The following is a 26631-nucleotide window of genomic DNA, read 5'->3' on the forward strand; positions in this document are numbered from 1 at the left end:
CAGTGAGATGTCCTCAATAACAAATTACTGTTTAAAATAACCAATATTTGTATGTATATCAATTGCCTAGCAGTTATTTTTGTCTGCTATTTGCATGATATGGAAAAGAGTTTTTCTAGCAAACGTTTTAAGCTACTTGGTGCTGCTTTCCTTTTGGAATGATCACAAGGGTGCACATTTAGGGATGTATTTTCCATCTGTTTTTTTGAAGCTGGCAAAGCACATAATTTGGAATAGAAAAGAAGTCTGAAAGTACCCATATTTGAACTGGTATGTGTTTGAGCCATTCTAGGAATTCTTACTCTGTAGCAGTTGGTAAAATTGAAGGACTGTATTGTACCCTTGGATGCAGTATGCAGGCAGGGCTCAGGGCCAGTGGGAGCCCTATGGGAGTACCCAGGGGCGCACCAGGGCCCTCCTGAGGGTTTTGCTGCTCAGTTACCGAGGCAAAAAACTGAAATGATCAGGGGGAGCTCTGTGAACTCCAGCTGTTTGATGCAGTCTTGTGGTGTGGAGTTTTGTTTGAGGTGGGTGCTTTTGCAAAGGCTGGGCTTGAGCTTCTCTTCATACAGCTTTGAGTGATGTGCCTGATGGAGAAGACCCACTGAGTCTTCTGTGTCCTGCGGTGGTGGGCATGGGGCTGCCCATGCAACCTGTTTGTGGGCTTGCTCAAACACCCTGTGGCTTTTGCCAGCAGATGGGGTCTTTTAAAGCCAAATACAAGCTTTGCTGCAGGTCTGTGACCCACATACAGGTTGAGGCCTGAGCTTCCATGCAGAGCGGTACTGGCATGATGGTGATTCTTTTCAGAGTGGGGATCTTCACCTGGTGAGCCACAGATCACCTACACTCCCTCTGCTTTTCCATAAGTATTGCCTTAGCTCTTCATATCAGCTCACCCTTTTGATGGGACTCCTTGTTGTATGTGGTGAATAAGTTGGCCCTGTTGCTCTGTCAGTGGTTGGATCAAGCTGGGATTGAGTGCAGTAATTTCTCTTAGTTGAGCATTTTGAAAGCACCAAAATACTTGGGGACAGCAGTGCTCCTGGAAATCCATGGGACTGGGGACAGCTAGGTAAAAAGAGCTCCAGGAAATGTGAACTGTTGCTGCAAAACCTAACTATGGGAAGTAGAGCAGATTTGGGGATAGTAGTGTGCCTGGGGTATCAGATTGCCCAAATTAAGTTCTGACAAAAGAACTGGAGTTCTTTTTGCTGAGGTCTAGAGTAGATCTAGTCAACATCACAGGTGTTGAGCTGCTTATGTCTCCTGAGCAGTTCAGGTACAATTCCCGGGATGTGGAGATGGTTTTTCACTATCAGCTGGATGGGCTTTTTTGCCTGAAGGCTGTTCCAGCAGAAAAACTCTTATCAGTGGGTGTTGCTGAAGACAATACTTCTGGATCACTGTGGGAACTAGTTCATTGCTAGCGTGCACCAAACTCATAGTGGTACAGGGGGAGATGTCAGTATCTCATCTTCCAAGGTCTCCTTACTCTTGTTAGTTTTTTTATAATTTGTGATTTATTTAGTGTAGCTCTTCGCTCTATGTTACGGATTTTTTTTTTTAATGGAGATTGAAGGGTAAGGGAAAACTGGCCTTCCCTATCCTACAGACAGAGAAGTTACAGCTAGAAATGAATTCTTGGGTCCTCTGTTTCATCCTCATGTGCTAGCTATTTGTATACTAAACAGAGTGTTCTAATGTATGATTGATATTAATTAGGTTTCTGCAAAGTACTGCACACCTCAACTTGAACTGAACCAGAAATAAATATATTGCCATATATTAACATTTTATTAGTTGAGAAGAAGAATAGGATGAAGACACCAATGTGAAATCCAAAGTATGACTTCAGATTGAATTAATGCCAGCAGTGCCTTGAGATTAATTTGGTTACTATGGGTACAGAATAAGAAACAGCATACCATAATGTAACTATGTTTACTGATTCATTTCTGGCATTAAAAACTAAAACCACATTATACATGCAACAACAGCCTTTTCTTACTTGGACAAAGGTGGGTACATTTTAGTAATTACAGTGAATGTTGCCCTCTGAAAAGTGCCAGTACTCCAGCAAAGAAGAGTGTTGTTCTTGTAGAGGATCTGCCCCATTGCAAGCAGCAGACCTGCAATACACCAAAAGAGACACAAAGAAAATACTACCAACCCAGGAAGCTGCCAGTCTTCTACAGCTTCTCATTAAATATCTCTTGTAACATGATAACATCTGTTTCATGTACCATTCAACTGGCCAAATGTGAGTTTTCTATCCTTGCGCCACTTCCTATCTCATCAGTATGTAGGAGAAGGAACAAGTTTTGCATCTTAAGATGTTGAAAGCTGAGTGATAATAAAACAATGCAATAGAAATACCATATATTCAGAAAGCAATTATTTTAAGGAGTTTCAGTTTTGACATGGCTAGATTAAGTATGAAGCTTTTTGTTTTTATACTTACTGTCAAGAATGTTGTTAAATACTGATACCACCTCCTAAGAGAACAACTTTTAAATACCAAAATGAAAAGGATAAGCATTAAATATTTTGGTAGATATATTGTGCCATAATGTATACTGTCTTGTTCTTAATACAAGGCACAGTAGGGCTTAATTAAAAAGTGATTGTACGATCTATCACAAACCTGCATTAGGGATATGGATGCCAAGAAAATTAAGTTGAATAGGTGGTGATAATGAAATCGATATTTTATTGAATAGCTTTTATTCCTATGCCTTTGTTTGCTATCCTTGCCTTCCTGTCAGTAGGTAAGACATTTACCATCCAAAATTCTTTGAAGGAATTCATTTAGTCTGATGCTGCTTTGTTTCATTATTTTATCAGTGTAAGTTATTTTATTCATTTTTTGACAGAGTAAAATGCCTTGACAAACTTCTGACTCGGTCAGAGCAGAGCATGACAGTAAACAAAGAGAAGCAAGTCCTTACAAGCTCGTTCCTGTTAGGAGTAGCTAGCTAACAACTGGTACAAGGGTGATTTTCTATTTCGTGTAAGCAAAATTCACAGTCACTCAAAGCCTCCAGGGCAGCCCCACAACCTGATTTTACTACAGATTTTTCCTGTTCCAGCTCCTGGTGTGGCTTTAGGACCTGCTAAGTAGAGTGTTTAGCATTAGAGAACAATGAAATATAGCATAATACCAAGTGAAGAATATATACAATAAAAGTAAGTATTTTTACAGCCTGGGCCAAAATCTCCCTTGTTGTAACTTCATCAACTTAAATGCTATTGATTTTTCAGGTACCACTGACCTGAAATTGCCAGGATTGTGCTTGGGATGAATTTGACCTATACCGTTAAGGCCAAGCAGAATCACAGTTTTGAAAGTGTAATGCAAAGAAATAGTTACCGCGTATTCTTCTGTCTTGTAATTCTACACCCGTCACTCAGTTCAGTGCACTGTTGCAAAGTCTCTTCTTAAGATGGGTAGAACTGTGTCTGCAAGCACTGTAGAAAACAATAAAAGAGCTTATTGTTCCCCTTCATATTTTTAAGAGTGGTGTGCTGCAAACCAGACAGCCTGTGCTTTCTGAACAGAGCTGCTGGGGCAGCCAGCTCAGCTTTGTTTTCACATCCCCACTTACTAAGTTCAATGTTGCCGGTGTCCTTTAAGTGGCAAAAAATCAAATAGCCAAAAGGAAAGACTCGTTTTCATGATCCTTCTGCTTGCGTGTCTCAAAAGGACACGTATCACATAGTGCAGTGTACTGCACATTGCAACTTGCAGCTTGTCTCGTGCCTGGGTGCAGTAGGCAACATGGGATAATGTGCTAGAGGAGAAGACAGGCACAGCACAAGGCTCTTGAAAGCCATGAGAGGCACTGAAAGCTTGCGTTCGTGGTATGCAGCAGTATAGATATTTGAAAGGTTAGGTTCTGTCTATTTTTAGATAGCCTTCACACTGGAACTGATCTAAAAATGAAGGGGACATAAAAATTGCACGTGTCTCTCCTGATTTATCAGAGATTTTTTGACAAAATGCATTAAAAAAGATTGTCTTCTGAATCAGAGATACTTTTTTCTGAAGTATAGCTGTGCTTCTTATTTAGAAGAGGAGTCATTATGTTCTTAATTAAAATGCCGGTGCTGTCCATTTCACTCCAAGATCAGCATTTTCAGATTTTAGCAAAGTTAAAGAAATATGACTTTCCTACTTATTGTTTGGGAAGATTTATTCACTTGTGTAAATGAATTTTAAAAAATTGGCAAGGCCTTTTATCTCATATAAAATAAATCTGAAGATAAATGATCTTTTCCACTAACATCACCTATCATTAAAGTGGCTAAATGAAAATCAAAATGTGCTGCTATTTAGTGCCTGCTCGCCTTTTTACGGGAGATGAAATTGAGCATGTTTACTGGGCAGGAATTGTCAGCGATGCTTCGATTTATTACATTGTCCAGGATATAAATTAACAATCACCATGTGTTTTCCCCCAGTCTCCCTGGAAGATGGTAGCCCTACCTCCCCATAGTGTACATCTCCAGCATGCTATGAATGCTCCTACCCTTCCTTAAAGAAAACCTGCAAACAATGTAAAATTGTGTTGCATTGAACTGAAGTGCAAATATTTTTCCATGTCTTTGTAAACAGGAGTGCATGTGAGAATGAAACAACTGGAGGTCTACCTCCAGAAAACCCCCCGGGATGCGTCACACTCATTTCTCCAGTCTATGCAATCTCGGTTTAATAAATTGGTAATAATATTATGATGAAGTGCTCTTTGGGGTTGGTTTGCTGTTTTTTCAGAGGGGTTTTTTTTTACATAGCAACTTGCAACACAAATTAAAATAATCTTCCATTCCAACAGTTTCCTGGTTTTACTTGGTTCTTTGTTTCTCAGAGAGGAAGGGGGAGCCTGCAATGGGCAAAAGGGAAAGGTGCACTCTGGTGAAGTCTCTGTTTCAGTGTGAATCCTACACAGTCCTTTCAATGCTTTTGGTTAACTGCATTGCCCTGACTTGCACTTCCACATGTGGAGTTCAAAAGAGCAGAAACAACAAATAGTGTTTAATTGAGCCAGATTGCTGAGGAATTTTACTGTGGTAGAGATCCATTAGGGACAAACATAGAAGTAGCAATCTTACCTTATTTGTTGATAGACAGGAAGTAATGAAAGTACAGTCATAGCTCTTTTGGGGAGGAAGCGTGAATCTTCCTGGTACCCACTTACAAAATAATAAATAATCAGTGTCCCAGGGCAAAGGATGTTCAGCAAATACTAAATTTCTTGGGAACAAAGATATCTAAAATGGTGATAGCTGATGCAATCTCAGTGCTATATCCCTGTTGCATTCACAGGGGAAAGCTGGGGAAGCCTGAATGGTATGAAAACTTAAAAAAAAAAAAGGTGGAAATGTGTGGAGGAGTTTCTGCTTTGAACTGCCTTGGTCCCACCTTCTGTGATAAGGTCTGATTCAAAACCTGCCTAAATCCATTTAAAGATTTCCATTCCCTTCTGAAGGATTTAGAGCAGTCACCCCTTCCAGCTACTTTAACCCCCTCTTCTACTTTAGTGCATTTTCTCATACAGGTATTGAGGCAAGTGATTTGGACAGAATAAAATAAAATAAAATGAAAATAAAATAGTAACTCACCCAAACCTTTCTGTGGCTAGTTCTCCCATTCCATCTCTGCACTAGCTTGTTTGGCCCTGAGTCAGAGGTGAAAGTACTGACAAATTTTTTGTCAAAAGCATCACTGGAGGAAGGTCAGCCTCTGAAGGTTTACAGCTGCACTTTGTATAGCTAATAAGCCCTGGGCTAAATGCTTATCTTCCTTTATTTCAGTTATCTGAATTGGGGATGGAGGGAGGATGACATCTCTTGCCATTTGTGCAACTTTTTTAGATTAATATTGCAGCTCCAAGAAAAATGAATAATTGGACTTTTGAGCAGGGAGTGGAACCACAAAACCCATAGGGATTCCTCTAGCACTAGTCACTAGTTTGCATATTGCAAGTTAACTGCAATTCATGAAGGGTTCTGCCTAAAAATAACTCCAGGGCTCAATTTTGGCTGGCAGGAACTACTAGTTAAGAGGTCAGGCAAAGCTGATCCTTCAGAAGCCTTGTCTGCATGACACTGTTGGCTGTTGTGATGAGGTGATCCCATCTCGTCTTGTCCTTGGCTGACTCAGGAAAACAGGGTGCAGGGGCTGTGAGGAGCTGGGGAAGGGGACCTTTGCTGCAGTCTGGGAGCTTCAGAGGCCAAGCAGTGAGTGCTGGCTGCTGCATGAGTGGAGCTATGTTGCCCACTGACAGGAGTTTCTGCAAAAGCTTGCACTCTTCCACAGGCAGACATAACTCTATAAAGTGTAATTTGATCCATAAGTGTATTTTAAAAAACCCCAAACACTAGGTCTTTTGTGTGATACCTTCATTTTATTTTGTTTGCCTAAAATTGTTGCAGAGCAAATCTGTGGCCTATGTTACTAAAACCCCATCAGATTACTACAGTCCAGAATTATGTCCACATTATACTTCGTTTTAATATGAAAAATGCCAAGAGCTAGGCCCAAGAAAAAAGGCTGACTCAGTTCCACTGAGCTCTGTCTGAAGAAAGTCATATTTGAAGATGAGAGATGTGTTGGTAAGGCTGTCTGTCATCTCTAGTTTATTAAAAAGAATTGCTAGGAGGCACTAAAACTGTCCACTGCCTTTCCCTCTGTTCCTTCACTCAAAGGTGCTTCATTCACATCGACTTTACCATAGCAGTTTTGTGTAAAACAAGATTTGATTTTAGAGTATTTAAAGGTTACTGTTCTCTCCAGTGCTGTGCTGCAGCCTTGTGTGCGCTCCACTGCAGTCGCCTTACCAGGCATTTTATAGAGGAGATACCCTATGTTATGGAAATAATAGATTTTTTTCTTCCACCAGCTACTGCGAGCCTCCGCGTGGATCTGGTGGTAGGGTGTGCGCTCTCCTGCACTGCTGTGGCAGCCTGGGCATCACAGCTCCCCTTCAGGCTGGGAGGCCCTGGCTGGGTCACTAAATGGTCAGATGGCAAAGCAAACCCCAAATGCAATGTGGCAGCTGGGTGGCCACCTCAGTGAAGGCTGGTAGCTTTGAAGGCTGGTAGTTCCCACCAAGTTGCTTATGGTTGCACCAGAGAATCTTCTGTATCCATGGTGGTTGTTCAGGGGATCATCCTCTTCAAATCCCTCTCAGAAAAAGTCAGTAAAAACTAGATTGGCATTAACTATGAACAAGTCAGGGAACAAGAGCTCCAGGGTACTTCTCTAGGTGCTCAGGGGAAAGGGTGCAAGGTGGATGGTAGTAGGGATAATGAGAAAGATCTGGGTGGGGTGTTCAGAATGCTTCAGAGTGTTATAAATACAAGGTGTGTTCCTGAAGCTTCCCCAGGTTCTGCCCTGTGTGGCTGAAGCTGGAGAGGACAATTGCCTGTCCCCGGAAGGAGTGTGAGCATCCCAGCAAGGCTGGGAGTGGGAGAGGAAGGGCACAACTTCTGAGTAAGGGCAGATGTTCCAGGCCCCTGAACAGGAATGTCAGAAACCGGTTCCTTGGGTCTGATAATACCAGATATGAGCAGATTTTGGTCTCTTCCCAGGGACTTGAATGTGTGGAAGGATAAGAGGATAATAAGAACTTTATGACTTCTTTTGTTCCAAGGAAATATCAGCAGTGAGGTGAGTAAAGGAGAGATGATGAAGATCTGCAACGGTCTGCGATTTTGATGTGGTCCTGCCTGCTCTGCCAACCTGCAAGACAGTGCAAAACTGGAGTCTGTCTCCTTGGCTTGCCTGGGTGTCTGTGCTCAGACAGCACCACAGCCTCCCCAGGAAACGGATGTGTTTACATGGCTCCATTTCTCAAACATACAGGGGTCATAAATTTAAAGGTAGATACTCTTTTACATATCAGTCTTTCTATAAAATAGTAACACCCAAGTGAAAGACACTGCTCGTATTCCTTTTAGTAAGCCTGACAAGCTGGATTTTCCTACAAATCATAGCAAAGCAGGGTTCTGGAGAACATATGCTCCAAATGTTGGAGGGAAACAAGTGACAAATATATTTTTTATGTAATCAGCTGGAGTGGGTTTGTTTTTCTTGTTTTTAATAATGAGTAAGTGAAACATGCTTATAAAGAGGGTGATGTTCAGGGAGGTATAAGAAAGATTATAGGAAGATTGCTTGTAATGGGTACCTGTGACCCTCCTGCTTTACTTGAACACTCCTGGAAGGTTTTACTACAAGCACTCAGTTACAAAGAGTCGCGTGTCTCCCAGCCTGGTTAACACTGATAATCAGGTAATCTGCACTAATAGTAAATACTCATAGTCAGGTCCAGTTGCACGTGAACAAGTGAGTGATTTCCCCTGGCATTCAGTGCTGGTTTTTTGAGCCCTCAGTCTGTGGAGGCAGATGTGGCAAAATTCAGCCTGGTGTCAGTAATGTCAGTAATGCATCGCTGTTCAGAGAAAGTTATTTTGGACTCTCAAATATACAGCTCCTCAGACAGCAGCCTGTGACCCAGAGCTGGGCCAGGAATTAACTTGGCCCTGATCTCTTGAGTTTTCCAGAGAGCACTGTCCTGGGTTTCTATGTTAAAAAATATCTCAGATCATTAACTGCCCTAACAAAACTAGAGAGAGCAGATGGCTTTAGTCCATTGTAGAATTACTGCACCAATAAACCCAGAAGTTCAAGGAGTTTGATTCACCAGCTTATGCTATCGAGAGTGTATTCTGGGTAGTATGAACTGGATAAATAAGGAAAAGAAGATGAGAAGGGGAAAAAAAAAGAGTAAACAAATAGGACAGAAGTGGAACAGAGAGAATGGACTGGAGAACAAATACAGGACTGTGCAAAAAATACGAGTAAAGATGCACAGAAGGAAGATTTTTAATAAAAAATTAATAGGGTACATATACTTTATATAGAACACCATTCACGCTAACCCACCTTTGGAGTGCAGTTTTCTATTTTATATACAACATTGGCTGATCTTTTGCTGTAAAGCCATTCACTCTTGGAGGGTTTAGCAGAAAGGGTTGAATCGATGTGAGAACTGATTTGCAAACCTCATCGGGCTGAAACTTCCTCACTATTTTTATATACAAGTTTGCTTGTCCTTACTCCACTGGAAAAGTAGCAAACTTTGCCAAAAATCAGCAAGTATCACAGTCTTGGGGGCAAAGAAAGAAAAGATTTCTTCCTCAGTGCCGTAATGAAGGGGCTAAGTTTTGAATTTCGAAATCACAAGGTCTCCAAAATCAGTAGCTTCTTTAAGAGACCTAAATTACAGGGAATAAAAACCTGACCATAGCTAGAAAATGTGGGTGGGAGGAGAAAGAGATAAAATGAATGCTGAATCCAGGAAAAAGTCAAGGACAGAGGGCTTGAAGGCTTTGGTCTTTCATGTCTATTTCCTGTTGTTGCAGGCAGCCATACCTTCCAGTCCTGCTAGAAATATGTCAGGATTTCGGAATTAGTGCCCAAATGCTGTTGGAAGGCTTACCAGAACTTTCTTGAATCATGGCCCTTAAAGAAGAAAAGGCAACATTTGGGAATTGCTGAGACCTGGTACAGACTAACCTGAAAACAAGGGAAATGCAGTAGTTGAAGAGGTGGTCTTATACAGGTGTCCTGGTAAAGGACATTTCAACAGGGCAGATTGTGTCAAATGGACCCGCAGACTTTGTCAGCTGAAGGAGGGTTTTCTCTGTATGTGTTTGTTATGGAACCAAATATCATGTGTGTATGTGCTTAGCTATTGCCCCACAAAAGATGTTTGTGCAATTCTTTAGTGTTGTCAAAACAGAGGGAAGAGCATTGCTAAAGCTTCTAGGGAATGTTCAGAAGACAAGGTTTCCTTTGAGGAAGCAGCTTAGGTGCTGGCTGGGTTTCACAGGCTTCATTTGCATGTGCGGAGGCTGCGTCGTTTCCAAACTACACCACCACTGCAGCTGTCTCCCTTGCTTTTCTCCTTCTTGGGGCACTAGGCTCAAAACCCACATTAAAACATGGGAAAGAAAGATCCTAGTGGGTAAATTTGTACTATGGCTTCTACTTAGACACTTCAGTTAAAAAAAAAAAAATTCTTCCCAAGCAATGGGGAACCCTTGTTGAAATCTCACAGTCTTTTGTAGTTGGAGACTTGATTGGCATCTCTTCCAGGTAACACTGGAACTGCCAGCAAAGTTCAAGCTATAATGTAAACAGGGCCGTAGAAAAGCTCTGGGGGCTCTGCAATTATTACCTATTGGTTGCTCCCTCAATAGTGCACTAAAAAAGTTCTTCAATCTCTAAAGCTTGTATGGTGAGAGCACCACTAAGGTCACAGTTTATATTTATCAGTTAACTTGCTAATTTGAAGGGAAAGCATTGAAGTGGAAGTGTAGAAAATAGAAACAACATGAGCAGGTCAAAATATCCAAAACAGCAATATGAAATGTTCCAGTGTAAATACATTTCTATAAAAGGTGTGAATGAAATTTCAAAAAAAAACAGATGATGGATTCGGCACAGTCAATGAACACAATTATAAGTAGGTATTGAAGGAGAATATTCCACCAACCATGGATCCACAGATAATAATTAATAAGAGCCGACTCCACTCCAGGCACGCAGGTACCCAGTATTATTTCACAGTTGACTGTTCAGGGGTAGAGGTACTCACCTTTGCCACAGATCTTAATAATTTACTGCAGTTTTATCATTAAATCAGCATATAATTGGGAAGGAAATTAGGTTTTTTTTGTCATGAGGGCAAAGCAATACCGTTAATTTAATTATTTGTAGGAAAGGCTTTCTGTAGTTATTCGGTATTTTGCTGTGGTTTTTTTAATTAGGTAAAGTAAAAACAATGCCATTTTTGTCATCAGTGCTTGGTGAAAATATGACAGTGTGATGTGGTTTGCAACTGAAGCACAAGCTTGGAAAAATGTACATTTTATCAGGACTGGCAATAATGAATTACAAGGAAACACAAATAAGCTAAGAAGATATCTGAGACCTCCTACCATTTCTGAAGGTTCCAGTGTCTGTGAGAAAAAGGCTATTTCAAGAATTGTACTTCTTATTTATTTTATTTCTCTCTGCAAAATTGCCATAGCCTGGTATAATAATTGAATTCATTTAGTCTTTAGAATACTCAAGTTTGCAAATAACAATGAAAATGAATATTTCATGACATGGAGGATGATAAGCTATAGTTTTGTAACTTTGACTGGTAGCCCAGCACAAGGGAACCAGCAATTACATTTCACGAGAATTTTTGCACCCAGATAACTAAAAGAACTGCAGCTTAAGACAGTAAGCAGGCAGGTGGGGTAGTTAAACAAGACCTTTATTTTTGGTGGTTTATTCCCTGTTGTGGACAACATTTTGCAGTTCAGTTTGATACATGGAGTTTGTTGCGTATGCAGTGCAAAGGGGTATCACAAACCAGTTGCACTTGCAGCAGCCCCTATTGTCTGGGAAAGGCTTTGACGGGGAGACACAGGTCTGTTAACAGTGTGTCTGGTTTTTCACACGACAAGAGATTTTTAAATTTATTTATTTTTAATGAACAAACGCTGGGTCCAGGTCAGAAGGGTACAAAAATGCGCCCTGAGGCAGATTATAGAGGCGGGTGGGGGTCAGGGCGGTCCCGGGCAGGACGGAGACAGTTCCTTGTAACAGCCATGGTTTCTTGGGGAATGCGCTGAGACAGAGAAGTGATTAAAGAGCAGCTCAGAGGTACTGTAATCCACCTGGGAACAGGATCAGGCTTCCCCCTCGGAGCAGGTGACATAACTGTAGGAACGCTTTTTATAGATGCTGAGTCCATTTCAGAGAAATGCTGGGGTGGGTGGGAGTGGGGGGGGCGGGGCGGGGTGCCAATACATTTACGGTGGAAAAACTAACTTGAGTTGCAATTGTCTACGAGATACCATTAGCCTAACTAAAATACTTGGGGAGGTGCAAAAACCCCGAGCGCAAAAAATGTTGGGAGGAGGTGTAACTTTTGCCAAACTCTGGGATAGCCTCTCCAAAGAACAGCGCCGGGAAAGCGGTGCAGGCACTGGAAAGGTTGTGCTGGGGCTACTCAGAGCACGCAGGCTGTAGCTCGGCTGGGAGTCATTTCACTTTTTCTTTATTATAAGCGCAGCTCTGCCTATTGTGTGCTGGGGTGTGGGGGGAAGACAAAGAAAGCAAGCTAAGAAATTAAAAAATATGGGGAGGGATAGGAGCTGTGCTACGGCAGGAGCAGCGTTCCAGAGGTGTGGCGTGGAAATCTGCTTTGAATCACAGCGGGTTGCCGCGGCCGCCGAGGTCTGAGCGGGTTTTGCAAAGATTTACTTCACTTCAGGCTGGGTCTGCCCCTGGCTGACGTCACGGGCTGGAGCAGCGGCTCCAGAAGGCTGGATGAGTGACAGCCCAGCCTACTTTTTAATAGCTTTGTCATGTGACGGGGAACAGTAGTAAGACAGGTGCCTTCGGTTCACTCTCAGAGAGGGTCTCGTTGCCTGCATGAGTGTCTGCTGCCTGCCTGCCTACCTCTGGACTGTAGTTTGCCAGCTTTCCTGCCGTCGCTCCGCAGCTGGATGGCGTGGGACATGTGCAACCAGGACTCTGTATGGAGTGATCTCGAGGTGAGGAGTGCGCGGCGCGGGCGGCCGTGGGGTGCCGGCAGCTTGCGGGGGCCGTGGGCTCGGCAGGGCACCGGCAGGACGGCCGAGGCAGCGTACTTTGCAAACAAGTCCCTATCTTATCTTAACTCCAGTAAGTTTTCTATTTTAAGGTTACTCTGCGATGCCTTGAGCAAATCAAAGCTGAGCTCCTGTCATCAGTATAGTATCTCCTGCAGTTGGAAACTATTTTCATGTGCCTCTGGCTCACTTTCCCGTCATATGCAATATTTATGCTCTAAGATATTGATATGAATCGGTGTCTGAAGTGGCGTTTCCAGTGGCGTTCAGTGGCCTGGTTGGACAAATGCCACGTTTATTTAGAATAAGGCTAACATTTCTTTTTTTTAAAAAAAAGTTACAATTAACTCATGGCTTCATATTTTAATTTCTGGTTTCACTGTGCTCTGTCGAAGGTTTTTTCCTTGTTTGTCAGCTGCAGAATAGAAGCACGCACACAGGGTTGAATACCCTGTTGTTTGGCTTTAGATGCTTTTAAAAGAGATTTCTGGAAGGAGACGTTTCCCTGCTAGTTGTGGTATTGGAATACTGACGCTGTAGCTAATGCCCCGTGGAGCAGGGTTTGCAGTCAATCTGAGTAGTCCAAGAAATGGTTAAATCCCACTGTACAGCAGAGACAACAGGATGAACCATGAGAATAGAGTTTATGCAGGACTGTGTGAACTGCTACTGCTGCTGCCGCCGCTGCTGCTGCTTGTGTAAAAATAGACGGCAATACATCAAATCCACAGCTTCTGCTGGCTACAATTCATAAAGGAAAAAATAAAAAAAGGCAAGCAGCCCCGTGGTAATCTCTGGAGTATAATGTGAGGTTTGAGGATTTCTGCATGTTTGCATTCAGCAAAATGGAGCATTACCTGAAAGTTCGGGCAACTTGCAAAGCAAGGCAAACTTTCTTTGGATCCCATGGAGAGGAATCCCAAATACAGACCTGCTCAAAGGAACTAATCCTCTGGCTTCGGGCTTGGAATAAGTGCTTAAAATGCTCCCCTTGGGCAGTGGTGGAAGGAAAAACAGGTTACAGGCAATGCTTTTTAAATAAGATGTTCATGCTGTAGAGAGCCACCCATCTAAAGTGAACCATTTCCGTGTTCTCCAGTAAATTTTTCCTATCTGGCAGAGCATGTGTGTGGATTCTCAGGTAATTTTGTAATGTTTTAAATATTTGCAGCTTGCCATTGTATCCACAGATTTTGGTTTGCATATTGTAATTGGTCTTATCTTGTTTTTATTTCTTGGTAAAGTGGAATAGATATGGATAATTCATATGTCCTGTAGCTATTATGAGTCAAGGCAGTAAGTGGATGACTTTCTGGCTCCAAAGTCCTAATTGTTTCTGAGTAGCTGGAGTATCCTGTGGGTTGTTGTCTGGCTTGTAGCACGGGTCTCAGCTGCCGTAGCTTCATTTTTCCATCATGTATTATTCCTAATGCTGCTAGGAGCTGATTGAGGAACCAGCTTATATGGAAATATGGAAGATTTATTTTAATCACTAGAGTTCTTGCAGTAATTTCAAGCTAGTAACAGAATAGATAATTTATGTCAATGACTTTTTCATAGTGCAGAGAGAAAAAAAAAAGAAGAAAAGAGTTTGATCTTAATATTAATTGTGTGGTGGATGGATTAACTGTGGGTAGGATTTTGCCAATATGCTCCTGCACTGCACTTCCTGTAGCAACACTAGCGTCTGCGTGCTGCTTTGGCTCAGGGGATCACCTTTACTGAGCTAAAATAATGCAGGCAGCAAGTACTGGGGGCAGATATCATTTTTTGAATCATTAATATTTGCTGTCAATGTAAAATGTATTATATTCTCTCTCACATAATGACAGGATGGTGTGTTGTTTAATAAAGGCCTGCATCACTGTAGCTGATCAGCATCCCCAGTGCTTCACAGCTTAATGAAGGTGATGTACAGTAAGGTTGCGAAGATTGATAGAATCCACATGACATACATTTTGTCAGGTCTCTCTTTCTTTCCTGAGTTCATCCCGTTGGCACTTTGAAAAACTTGTTAAAAATAAAACACAGATTATATTTTCATTAATATAATTAATATGGCACAAGTCCAGTCTTCTTCTTCTTTTTTTTTTTTTTAATTTTTTAAAACTTACCTTCAAAGGCACAAAACCAGCCGAAAGGTTAATGGAGAATTATACTTAATTATAATGATTCATTACCATCAGTGCAGTTAAGCTAATTTACTGTTTGCGCCTGAACTAAGAGAAAAAAGGTCTGTTGGAGTGAAATAACGCACAGTAATTAGCCTTTTGTGTTTAGTGACTGCTTTATCCTCCTAAATGTTACTGTAAAATTAGGGCTATAGTTATGGAATAACTATCATATCAAATAACAGTGGGAAGACAGTAAAATGTGTGCTAGCAATGCAGGTGCACCTGTTACAGATGTATAGGCAAACAGTAAATATCAGTGTGTCAGATGAGGACAGTTTTAGGACTTGGAGTGTTAAACCTGGCATCATCCAAAGGCCAAATATAAATTAATAACAGGAACACTTGCTGCTAATGTGTCTCAGATTAATGTGCTCTGTGTGCTCAGAAGCATAATGTCATATTCAGAAACATTGATTTTATTATCATGTCAACACTGACAAGGCATATATACTTCATTTCAGCAGTTATGTTTTTTAGGTGACATTGCAGTTACTATAGGTAAATGAAAGCTGTGATAAGCAGGATTTTTTTTTTAATACCATTGTTTATGTTACTTCAAAAGCCCACTGTAGGAACTTAAAAATGCAGATTACCAAAAGTAAACATGTTTAAGTAGGTGGTTCACAGGGTGAAGCTATTTTTATAAATGAAAGCAGTAACAGATCAGCAGGATACTTTAGAAGTCTGTGGCATCAGTTATAAGCTACTGACCTCCAGAACACAAACCTGAGAATGATGCTGAGAGTCTACCTTTTCAGTCAAAAACTAGATTATCCTTTAATGAGATCAGAGATTTCGGCCAAGCATCAAAAAAGGTCATCTCTGTATTGTAAGATTGCTGCCAGAAGGTTGTGTCTCACACTAAGGAGGAGGAAACCCTTATTTTTTTTTTTTTTTTTTGCCTTATGCTCAAAACAAAAAAAATTAGATTAAAAAAAAAAAAGTTATGATTACTTAAGTGGGATTTTGACTTTTTATAGTTCTGCAGCCCCTTAAATAATAGGAAAAAAACAACTCCTATGTCAGAGCCTCATTTTGCAGCCTCTCAGCTTCCTTGCCCCTTGGCCTACTCTATGATTATCTTGTAGTGTCCTGGTAGACGTAGAAGTTGTCTGGTAAATTATAGCTCACACCAGCTGCACCGAGTCTTCGTGCCAGCAGACAAAATCTTTGCTCACGGCTGAGCTGCTGCATCCAGCCTGTGCTCTGCAGACGCACCGAGATTCCGGGGACAAAAACCTCAATGAAATGCACCTTCAGCAGCTCTCGCTTGCATTATTGTAAAGGGCGGTCCTTGAGAGAGTGACATAAGCAGTACTGAGCAATTCACATCCCTGGACACTGTTAGTGCCCTACAGAAATGTGCCTTCAGAAAGTGGCGCTTTATCCGTTGACTTCAGTCCAAATAGAAGTTGGGAAATCAGTCAAACCACCCAGTCAACTGACGGGTGTTGAGGATGTCCTGCTGTTGGCCATCCTTAACACAGTGCTAGAAATACTCGTGGTAGATGCCCTTAGACTCAGTTGACTTTAGATGGCTTTTAACCATTCAGCACCTGGTACCTCTGCAGCTCCACATGTGCTTTGCAGCGTGTCCGTATCAACGTAGATGTTCAGAGATGAGTTACAAGGATACATGGTACAGTGCAGTAGGAATTGCTTAATTGAGCAGCATTGACATATGGGACTCAGCTATTTGCCAAACTGTTACTCTGTGTTTTCTATAATTAGGAAATGGTTTTGGTGGATACTCTAACATTTCAATTGCTGTGTTGAAGTGGATGTATGTTATTAATTTTTTCTTCCTTAGTAGGTCAGTCAATACCCTATCTAACTTCATACTGGCATATAAAAGGACACTTATTCCAGGTTTGTTTTTATTTATCCCCACTCTCTTCCTAAGTTGTGCAGACAAAAACATTTTGCACTGCTGAAGAGGATTCCTGCAGACTGGACTCTGTTTACGGCCTCAACCAAAATATTTCACAGACCCTTTTTTAGGAATACTGAATCAGAGGCTGCCAGAAGAGGAAAACCCATTTGGTTCTCTCAGTACAGCTTCTCTCTGGGGACATTTAGGAAACCGGCTGGGATAATAGATGTGTTCACACCAAGCAGGTGAAAGGCTGCGTGAACTAACTATGCCTGTCATCCAGAGGAGAATATAGGGATATTTCAAGCCACACTTCGGTTGCCAGGACCCTTATGCCTGACTGGGTGGCTGTGCTTCGTGCATCAGGAAAAGAGCACCAGCAGTGTCACTAACTCACACTTTTTTATGTCCATATGGTGGCCACCATCATGAGTGGCTGAAAGGATAACAGTAAGGTTCTGTAGAAGTGAAAGTGTGACTGTCTCCAGCTTGAGCCAGCCTCCAGGGCTGAAGGCTGTAGCAGGCTGTGCCTCTTTAACCTGAATGTAGCAGGAAATTCGTGACAGACCTTGCCCAGAGGTATTCATCTGTAACTTCTACCTGCACTGGTTCACTCTCAAACAGGAGAATAAGGCCATGCTTTGGCTTCTGCTGTTGGATTTAAAGCTTTGAATGTGGTTATTATGAAATGGTATAGGGAGAAGGAACGTTGTTGTCCCTGGACAGAGATGTGATAGAGAAGGCAGCTTATGCCCTGCTGTTTTCCCCGCCCCTTTACATAGCTATATAGAGCTAACAATGACCAAATACTATGTGTTTCTTTTTTCAGAAAACAAAGTCAATCCTAGTGCCCCTGTGCCATAGCTTAATTGAGGCTTAATTCTTATCACATGATATTAGTTAATAGATTCCTGGTAATTAATGAAACTATTTCTGTGTTGCTGTATCCTGCAGTGTGCTGCTCTGGTTGGCGAAGACCAGCCTCTTTGCCCAGATCTCCCAGAACTTGACCTCTCTGAACTAGATGTGAATGACCTGGATGCGGACAGCTTTCTGGGGGGACTCAAGTGGTACAGTGACCAGTCAGAGATCATCTCCAGTCAGTACAGCAATGAACCCGCCAATATATTTGAGGTAAGGCAAGATGATGCAAGTGCATGTTGCAAAGTCCTTGCTTGCTTTTTTTTCTGATTTTTTTTCGTTAGCCTGGTGGACAACAGTTTACTATTTTTCTGCCAATAAGAGACAAGAAACCTGATGATATATTATGGGTTCTGACTGCTTCCTACAATCCTCATCATCAAAACCAGACCTGCAATCTGAGGGGTGTGGGAGGGAAAGCCTTAAAAGGATTCAAATGGCACTTCTGATTTTTGGAGGAAACAGCTAAAGAGTGCCTAGAGCACACTGCCCTGTGGCGTCACTGTGAAGGGTTACACTGTTGTCAGCTACAGAGCAAAACAGAAGTTGAAACTCATTTGTTGTCTTCCACTTGAATTCCTCAGCAAGAAGCAGAGCGCTGCGCAGCAGCTAGGTGATGAGTAGCTGGAACATTTCTAGTAAAGGCTTTTACCACTCAGAGCCTTGCTGTGCAAGTTACTTGCACACAAATTGAGAGTTCCACAATTTGTTTATGTATAGGGGAGAGGAAGGGTGAGTGTGGCAGAGAAGGCAGTGAGGGTTGTCAGTAGCTCAGGGACTAACTCAGCTTTTGTGATGTTTCATAGATCTCCTGGTGGAGAGCAATCTAAAAGTAAAAGTCAAGGGGTGATAGGAGAGATTTAATTGTTTTCTTTCCAGTTTTGCATTGGGGATCAGGGTGTACAAGAGGAGAGTTGCTGTCTCTTTGTCTCGAGTCTTCTTTCTTTTGTTGTGTAAAGCCTTCATAATTCTCCACCTTGTGGTTTCGGGCAGCCGTGCCCCTCCTAAGCCCTAACTTCCTTCCCTCCTTGTTGATAGGAGAGGCCATAGATCGTTCACTGACTGGGAAATTGGACAATAAATTGATTAGCTGGCAGGAAGACCTTGTACAAAAGCAAGCTGTGGGTGCTGTTTCTCACACAGCAGGTACCACAGTTCCAGGAAGTACAGCTAGCCTGCTGGTTCCGGAAAGCCCCGAATTATCATGGTAGAATTTAAAGGCTGGAAAAAATTAACTGAAATAGTACAGTAAAATGCTTACCTAAGATTTGATGTCCTGAATAAAGTTCTCCTTTCTTTGTATACAGCTGTAAACCCACAGTGATCTCCCTGATGCAGATGAGTTGCTCTGGATTTATACAAGTGTAACTGATAGCAGAAACTGGTCTTCTCTGTTTAATTTCTGTGATTTACATCCAAGTAACTTGGAATTAATTTTATTTGAATCAAAATAGCCCTGCAAAGCCTTGGGCTTAGGCCCTCTTTTTTTCTTCAGTTGTGTAATGTTCCACACTTTGTTTTACAAAGTTTCCAAACCCGGTCTGGTTCTTGAATTGCAGTTGTACTGCCTCAGGCAGGGTAGGGCATGTTGGTGACTAGGTCTGGGTGGTCAGCAGCGGGGAGGCAGGGGGGCAGGGTCCGCATTTGCAGCTAGTGTGTGGAGACTTGTTTTGCTTTTTTTATAACCGAGGGTGCATATTTTTTCCACATTTGTCAAAAGCCAAATGCAGAGGCATTTTCCTTTAGGAAAAATCAGTTGAAGATGCAGACTTTCAAAGTGCAAGCTCCAGATAAGTAATAGAATTACGTATTTACCAATTCTAAGCGTACAAATTATTCCAGTAAAACCAGTGGAACTTGACCACAGACTCATTGCTTGTCCTGTGTGTTACTGCCTGTCTGCTCTGATGGCCACAGCTGCTGAGTGTAAAGTTGTCTCGGATAGGTAGTGACCATTCCCCTACACACCTTGTATAGGAAACAGTTCCTGTTCTGAAAATGGAAGCATGTTGCAAACAGCAGGACAAGCAGATAGGCTGGTAGTTAACCTCATTGGGAGATAGTGATGGGGACAACATCTCATGGGCATGTTTGGGTGTGTCTGACAGTGAGCTGCTCCAGTGTGAAGAAACAGGGGAATAGATGTGGAGAAGCAGGGGCAATGCAGCCAGTGGAATGCATCTACACAGCAAGCAATAGGTCAGAAGTAATTGTTTGGAAATGAAATACGCTGCTTCTTTCCTAACACACAAATTCTGTTGTTTTCTTTCCTCACACTCATTGACTTCAGCTGCAGGCTGCACTGCTGTCTCATCACAGCTTGGCCCATACTTAACCTGTAGGGACAAATTGTGCCCTCATGGTATTTTACAATACTGCAGTGCAAAATTAGACTATTTTCAGCTTCTTAGAGTATTGTGTTTACATTCTTGGTTGCTTGGCCTAGGAAGATGGGAATGAAACAGTTATTTTCTCCTCCTGTACATTAACCCTGTCCCCATTCTCCACTGTGCAGCTGGATACTTTGCACTATTTCTTGCCTCTGCCGCTCAGTAATGTGACAACTGGGGGTGCTCAAGATCAGAAAAAGATGTCTTCTTCCTCCAGAGACTATTTCACATACTCTGTGAGGAACTCTTTGTTTTAGCTGAGAGGATGGAAGTTTTGTGCAGTTTCTCATTTGGCGATCACTAGATTTTTGCATATTGATCCTCAATGGCTTTTTTAAAAAGAAAATAACTTCTTTTTATACCTTCTTTTAACTTTTTTTTCCTCTCTTATCATTGTGGGAGTAGTATGTTTTATCTAACTTAAGCTTCCAGATGCGGCATTGTCATACAAAAATAGAAATACAGCCTATTTGGGGTGGAAAGAACCAGAATGACAAGCAAATGCTGGGAAGTACACGAGCAGCATTACTTGCACAAGCTGTACGGTGTGAATTGCAAACCTAGCCTTGAAGGAAACACACTCTCCTTTGAGGTATTAATGCAGTACGTGTGGCATTGCCTATGTGAGGGACAGTGTCCAAAAGCCCTTTACAAAGTTCCTGAGTGTCTCTGGTGCACTTTTTTTAAAGAAAGGCTTGTATTTCAGAAAGTGAATTTTCAGTCTTTTTGCAAATTGTGTTCCTGAAAGCTCACTTGAGCTGAGCACCCACAAGCTTAGGCACTCCCAGTGGCACTGGGAGTCTCCCAGGCTAGAAATTATTAATAGTTATGGTAGCAACCAGGAGCCAAGTGAGATAAAGGTCCAATTAGTCTAGATAGTATGTAAGTGTTGAGTATAAATCCCTGTTCTCATCCGCTTAGGTGTGATGAGATACTGGCCTTCACTCTAGGATTAAAACACACCATTTTGCAGGCACACCTAATTCATCACTCCACTATTCTGCTCACATGCCAGCGTGACCCATATGAGTCTCGAATCAAGCCTTTACTGCCCCAGCACAGAGGCTCTTCTTGCCAATGTTTGTACGTAGGTACATTATGAATTAGGTGATTTCTTTCTGTTCACAGCTTGATCACTTCTGTTTTTCACCTAATTTTCTTTGCCTGTTGTTTGAAAAGATAAAATGAAGGAGTTCTTGCCCCTCAGGGCACTGTCTATTGACACAAGTTCATGCAAGTAAATAGTTAACAAGTCACCCAAGACCAGTTATTTAGATGGTTGACTGCACCATTCACTTTTGTGATTTGGTTTTGTGAAGAACTAAGGTTGAAAAAAAATGTATTTGCAAAAACTTTAATTTGGCTACTTTCAGAAAATCAAGATGGTTAAATTTTCATTCTCAAAGCCAATGCTATGTGAAATTATGAACAAACATACAACTTGATGTGTCATGAGTGAGAAGGCTTTGTGTTCACGAGAACTGTTGTCCCTTGAGGCATCTTGAAATATACTGTACCATATCATGTAAGATTAGTCATATTTAAAGTTATTTATGATGCATGCCTAGCATTATGGAGAGGGAAGATATCTATGGTGGGTGTTTGTTGGCATTTTTTGCAAGTAACTCAGCTGATGGTAAGAGAAAATGCAGCCCATAGATTGGCTATAACCTGTTAAAGTACAACGAACCTGTGTAAAATCATAAATCTTGTACTTGGCAAAACACTTTTTTTAGCCTTTAAAAAGACTTCAGAAAACCCACATTGCTTGCCCTTCTGCAGATTTAATTTATTTACATGATTCTGTGTTCCAAAGAGATGCTCACTATATTTGATGACTTTGTTTTTACTTGTTTTGTATAGGTGTATCCCAGGTTAATTCTCAAGGCCATTCTATGTGCCATGTATTTGGAAAGCCTAAAAAGATAGCTATGTTTTATTGTAGGCTGCCAAAAAGGGCTGTATTACAAGCAATGAGAATTTGAGGAGGGAAAGAAATGCACAATAAAATTCAGACTGTCTTTCCTCTGGCAGCAGGGGAATTAATGGAGATAAATGATTTCTTACTTATTTGGAAGGGGTTTTATCAGGAAGATGATGAGTGTTGAGGGAAGCCTTAAACATCACCAGTGTAATTTGCATTGGTTCAGATTATAAGATCCCTCATGTTCTGTGGTGCTGCCAGTCTCTTTCACCATTGCAGGTTATTCATTCAAGGTTTGCAGCCAGATTGATTAATGAATTACCAGATCTTGCGTAAAATGACTTGGCCTGACTTTTAAACAACCACCAGTGTTTTCTTTGCCAGTCTTGTGACTGGTGTTAATGGGTTCCAGAGAACTGAGCCTATATAGACTTAATGTAGTGGCCTTCCCTAGCATTTTTTCCACTTTTTAATTTTCTCCAAAACTAGTAGCCCTGGGCAGGCAGTTCAAGGAGATATAATCTCAGGGAAAAAAAGACACAGTAGTCAAATCCTTGATGGCTGATGCCCTTCAGTGCCAAATCAGCATGATTTATCATAGCCATCTATTCAGCACAACAGAGGCTGGAGGTGAGCTGCATGGTGTACCTCACACAATATGCATAACTAGAGCTCTGAACTTTGAAGGAAAGCCTCACAGCTATTTGCAAAGTGCTGGTGCTTAGTGAATACTAAATTACATTTAGGAAATAGTCTACTGCTACCAGTTATACTTCATTTTTATTCTTGACACAGACACCTAAATCAGAGAACAGTAACATTTCAGAGATTATGGTAGCAGTTTGGGTATGTTCCAACACTATAATAGGATCAGAATTTTAAGGCCTTTTTTATTATTACCAATAGTCACTTAGTTTCTACTGCAGCGTACTTTGTAGGGAATTACAGCTTTTACTAAAAAGATTAAAATGCTATTATGCAAATGATTGCAGTATGTTATTATGTTTACAAATTAACATCCATGGCTCAACACACAAATTAACTAACTATTCCATCTATATTATTAAGGATTTAATAAAGTAACTGTTGATAAAAATGAGGAGCTTGGAACAGTTAATAGGAGCTGATCGTGATTTAACATAGAACTTAAACATTGTGTTTAATGTTCTAGATGGCATAATGGCAGAATAAAGCTTATCAAAGTGCTTGAAAGGACTGTGATTGCATGCACCACATAGCAGCCTGTCTGAGGCCTTGGAGGGCATGAACAAAATGGCTCTGGGCAGTAGAGTAGCGCATACTGGTGAATCTGGAAGCAACACAGGACCAAGTCGTATCAACATGTACTTTCCTTCTCTAATAAGCAGGCTTTTTTGAAATTCAGATTCACACACATGGAATGTTTTACATGATAAGCACATGTATTTGGGAACTCGCATCCCTCTAAAATGCATCCTGTAATGAACTGCTTCTATGACAAATGGGATTTCATTGTAGAGAGGAGAGTATCACTGTATGGTAGAAAAGGGGAAGGCTGAGTTCAGGCTGAGATGACTTTACAAACCTTCCTGCAAATTGTTATTCCTAACAGTTCATAAGAGATCATAAAAGCAAACAGGTAATAGCTACTGAGGTCCTAGAGAAATGAATGTACAGTGCGTGGTTATGGGATAGATTTAGTAGTGAAACAACGTCGTAGGTTTAATACAACAATAAACATAAAAGGCAAAAGATGCAGATTTGGGATAGGAAACTTTATAAGAATGATAAAAGGTAACAATGTATCATAAAACCCACTTGTGAAACGAGAAGAAGACCCTCATTTCCAGGGAAAGAAAATAGCAGACACTTGGCAAAAGTGCCAGAATTTTTATATTCCTAATGGAGCAATGTCATGTTTCTTGTGTGTTTGAATGCATTACCTTTACCAGTGTCTCTGGCCTGATTCAGGGCTCTACATCTGCTAAATAGGAGACCAGCACAATAACATCGTGTCTGTGTGGGATGATGTATGTAAACGATGATCTGTGATTAGCTATGCTGACATTTAAAAAGGCTCAAGCAGTAAGTGGAATTTATTTTACTTGAACCAGCTGCTATGTAATTGGAAAGAGTTTATGCAAATGCTCTGTATCTAGTGTTACCAAGGTGTGCTGCTGTTCCTTTTTTCTTGCCCACTTGGACAAACTACAAACTGTCTAAACACATCTCTGTTTTAATGCAAGAGCCACCTGGCATGTTGGTTGAAACCTTCAGGCAGGAAAGAAGTCCCAAATGAGCAAAAAACAATTGCTTTGAGAGTTTATTGTTTGACGTGTGCGGCCACCAAGACCGTTCCCCAGGCGTGCAATCAAGAAAATGTGACTGATCCACTTCACAGTCCCATTAAGGAGACATTCCACCTGGAGCAGCCATGGCCTGAGATACTCACTATGCTGCTGCTCTGGAGAGCACCTGTCCTTTTCCAAGAGGGAAGACCAACACTCACCAGAACAGTAGTAAGCTAATTAGGTCATTAGATGGATGTCTTGGCCTGTGTTAAAACCAGCCCTTGAGGACACTGTGTTACACTGTGTTCCCACTGGCTACGTAGCTAAATACGAACTGGTGTCAGCTGCCATGCAAACAAAAATGTAATAGCCTCCTTTCACAGAGGTCATCTTAAATCCACTTTGGTCACAGTCACACTCCACATCTGTTTTAGTGAGATGCAGCTTCTTAAGGTGGCATTTGGACTTCATAAGCACACAAACAACCGAGCTATAAATTGCTACTGCTGGAGTTATTTTGAATAAGTGTATACTGTTTCATATTTATAATGGTGAGGCTTCATAATATTCGCAGTGAATATATAACACAGATCAGTTCAACAAGCATGAAATTGTATGTTGTCAACTTGTCACATAAATAGAGCCATATTCTAGCTTACGATAATGTTGAACTAAATATTTTCTCCCTGGAACTACAGAGAGGGTCACAAAAATGTGGGACAGTAGCTCTGTCTTTTGTTAGAAAAACACTCCCAGACTCATTGCTAGTGGAAAGTAAATATTTGTGATAAGATTCTTCTGGTTTTTTAATTCCCCATTGGCTTACAACAGCAACGGAAAGTTTGCCTTTCTTAGACAAATGCTAATTGGTGAAATTAAACTTATTTTCGTTAATGGTTTTGTTTCTAGTGTAACCTCTTTTCTTTTTTTTCATTGTTGCTATTTTTGCACAATGCATCATTGCTAATTGCTACTAAATGGTCCATCTTAACCCTGGCATGCTCTTTTCCTGCTGCCCCATCCCACTTAACATTAACTCTGGCCCATGTCATTACAGAAGGATAAAATTATCACAAGGCTTCGTTCAGGAGTTCTTTTTTTCTTAGTGCCACTAACCTATTGTGCATGTGTAGGTCAGGAGGAAGAAGTTGCACAGAGCATATTTGTTGGAGGGAGAAGGTTTTGGTATTGAATCATGTTGAACTGGTTTTTTCCCCATGAAAAGAGAAAAAATACAAAGGAGAGTGTATATGTGTCTGTGAAAACTTACCTACTTGTAGCTCTTTTTGTACTACTGTGGTTAATCCTCAGATGCACTGGAAATTTGCAGCCTTTCTGGAGGAGTGCCCCCTGCCACCTTTATAGGCCTCTTTTTCTCCAGTGTCTGATTTTTATTTTGGTAGCTTTGTGCAGGTGCATACAGGATCCTAATGCCATTGCAAGTGATGGGCTGCAGCCTTGGCAGGCATGGAGCTCTTACTGCGTGTGCAGGCACACTCAGCCATGGAAGCTGGGTTCAGGTCTCGGTGGAAATCATCCCCTTTGCAACGCATAGCTGGTTGCTTTGGCTGAATTTTCCGTTCTGACACAACAGAGCAACAGTCTTGCTTCATAATGATTGAGAAATTAATTAGCACTTTGTGGCAGTGATGAGTCTGAAGGGCCATGATTGGAGTTTGCTTTTTACCACATGCAGTAATCACTGGGTTTTGTTTATGAAAGCACAAACCCAAAACCTATTGAGATTTTGGTGTTGTCATGAAGCGTGAGCTGTGTGATGCACTAGAATAATACTTCCATTTCCTCACACACATCTGTGCTTTTGTGCTTTACTGTGAGTAACACAATGGGGTGCTGGTCTGTAATGGGTACTTCTAATCACTAAGACGATAATCAGGAGAACAGAGTATTTTCTGTGAGCAGCCACGGTGGCAGCCTCAGGCAAGTGTTGTTGTCTTGTTGATTTATGACAGGCTTGAGTTGCCTGAACTGCTCACAGCCATCCAGCTTATTATGTAAAGTTTAGGAGGATCATCCCTTCCAAGCACATTACAGGGTTGGAGGTGTCGAATGGGCAGGGAGAACTTCCTACACCTCTACACTTCTGCCTGATGCCATAGCTGCTTCTTGAAGGCTCAGTGAGAGTAAATCTTTATCAGGAGTTGGAGGGGCAGGCCATCAAACGGTGTGAGGGACTGCAGATCTCTCCTACAGGAGATACACTTGAATAAAAATAGAGAAATTGGGTAGAAAACTGTTACAGCGGGGGAATACTGCAACACGCGTATATCAAACCAGGAGTCCCGTGGAAAAGAAGTATATATGGACAGATTCGTGGTAGATGTTTCAGAGATGTTTATTTCTCCAGCCGCATGGCCGGGGCTCAGCTCAGGAACTC

General features: G+C 41.5%; 1 protein-coding gene and 1 long non-coding RNA gene across 5 annotated transcripts in view; one reads left to right on the forward strand and one right to left on the reverse strand.

Moving 5' to 3' along the window:
• The window catches only part of PPARGC1A (PPARG coactivator 1 alpha), a 367478-nt gene that overhangs the window by 285733 nt on the left and 55114 nt on the right, over window positions 1-26631 (forward strand). For 3 of the 4 annotated variants that reach the window (XM_039551129.1, XM_019287320.3, XM_019287321.3), the window contains exon 2: window positions 17683-17862. In XM_039551129.1, the coding sequence (XP_039407063.1) occupies window positions 17683-17862 (180 nt within the window). Of the gene's footprint in view, window positions 1-12295; window positions 12625-17682; window positions 17863-26631 lie in introns of those variants that run through there. The other variant, XM_010401839.4, reaches the window with a different exon arrangement.
• Window positions 1775-3827, reverse strand: LOC104690704. Its single transcript, XR_752043.2, has 3 exons — window positions 3609-3827; window positions 3374-3471; window positions 1775-2132 (listed from the first exon to the last, which is right to left on the reverse strand). It is a non-coding gene; the product is annotated as an uncharacterized LOC104690704 (long non-coding RNA).

The sequence above is a fragment of the Corvus cornix genome, chromosome 4 (genome assembly GCF_000738735.6).
Source record: "Corvus cornix cornix isolate S_Up_H32 chromosome 4, ASM73873v5, whole genome shotgun sequence".
Taxonomy (NCBI): Eukaryota; Metazoa; Chordata; class Aves; order Passeriformes; family Corvidae; genus Corvus; species Corvus cornix.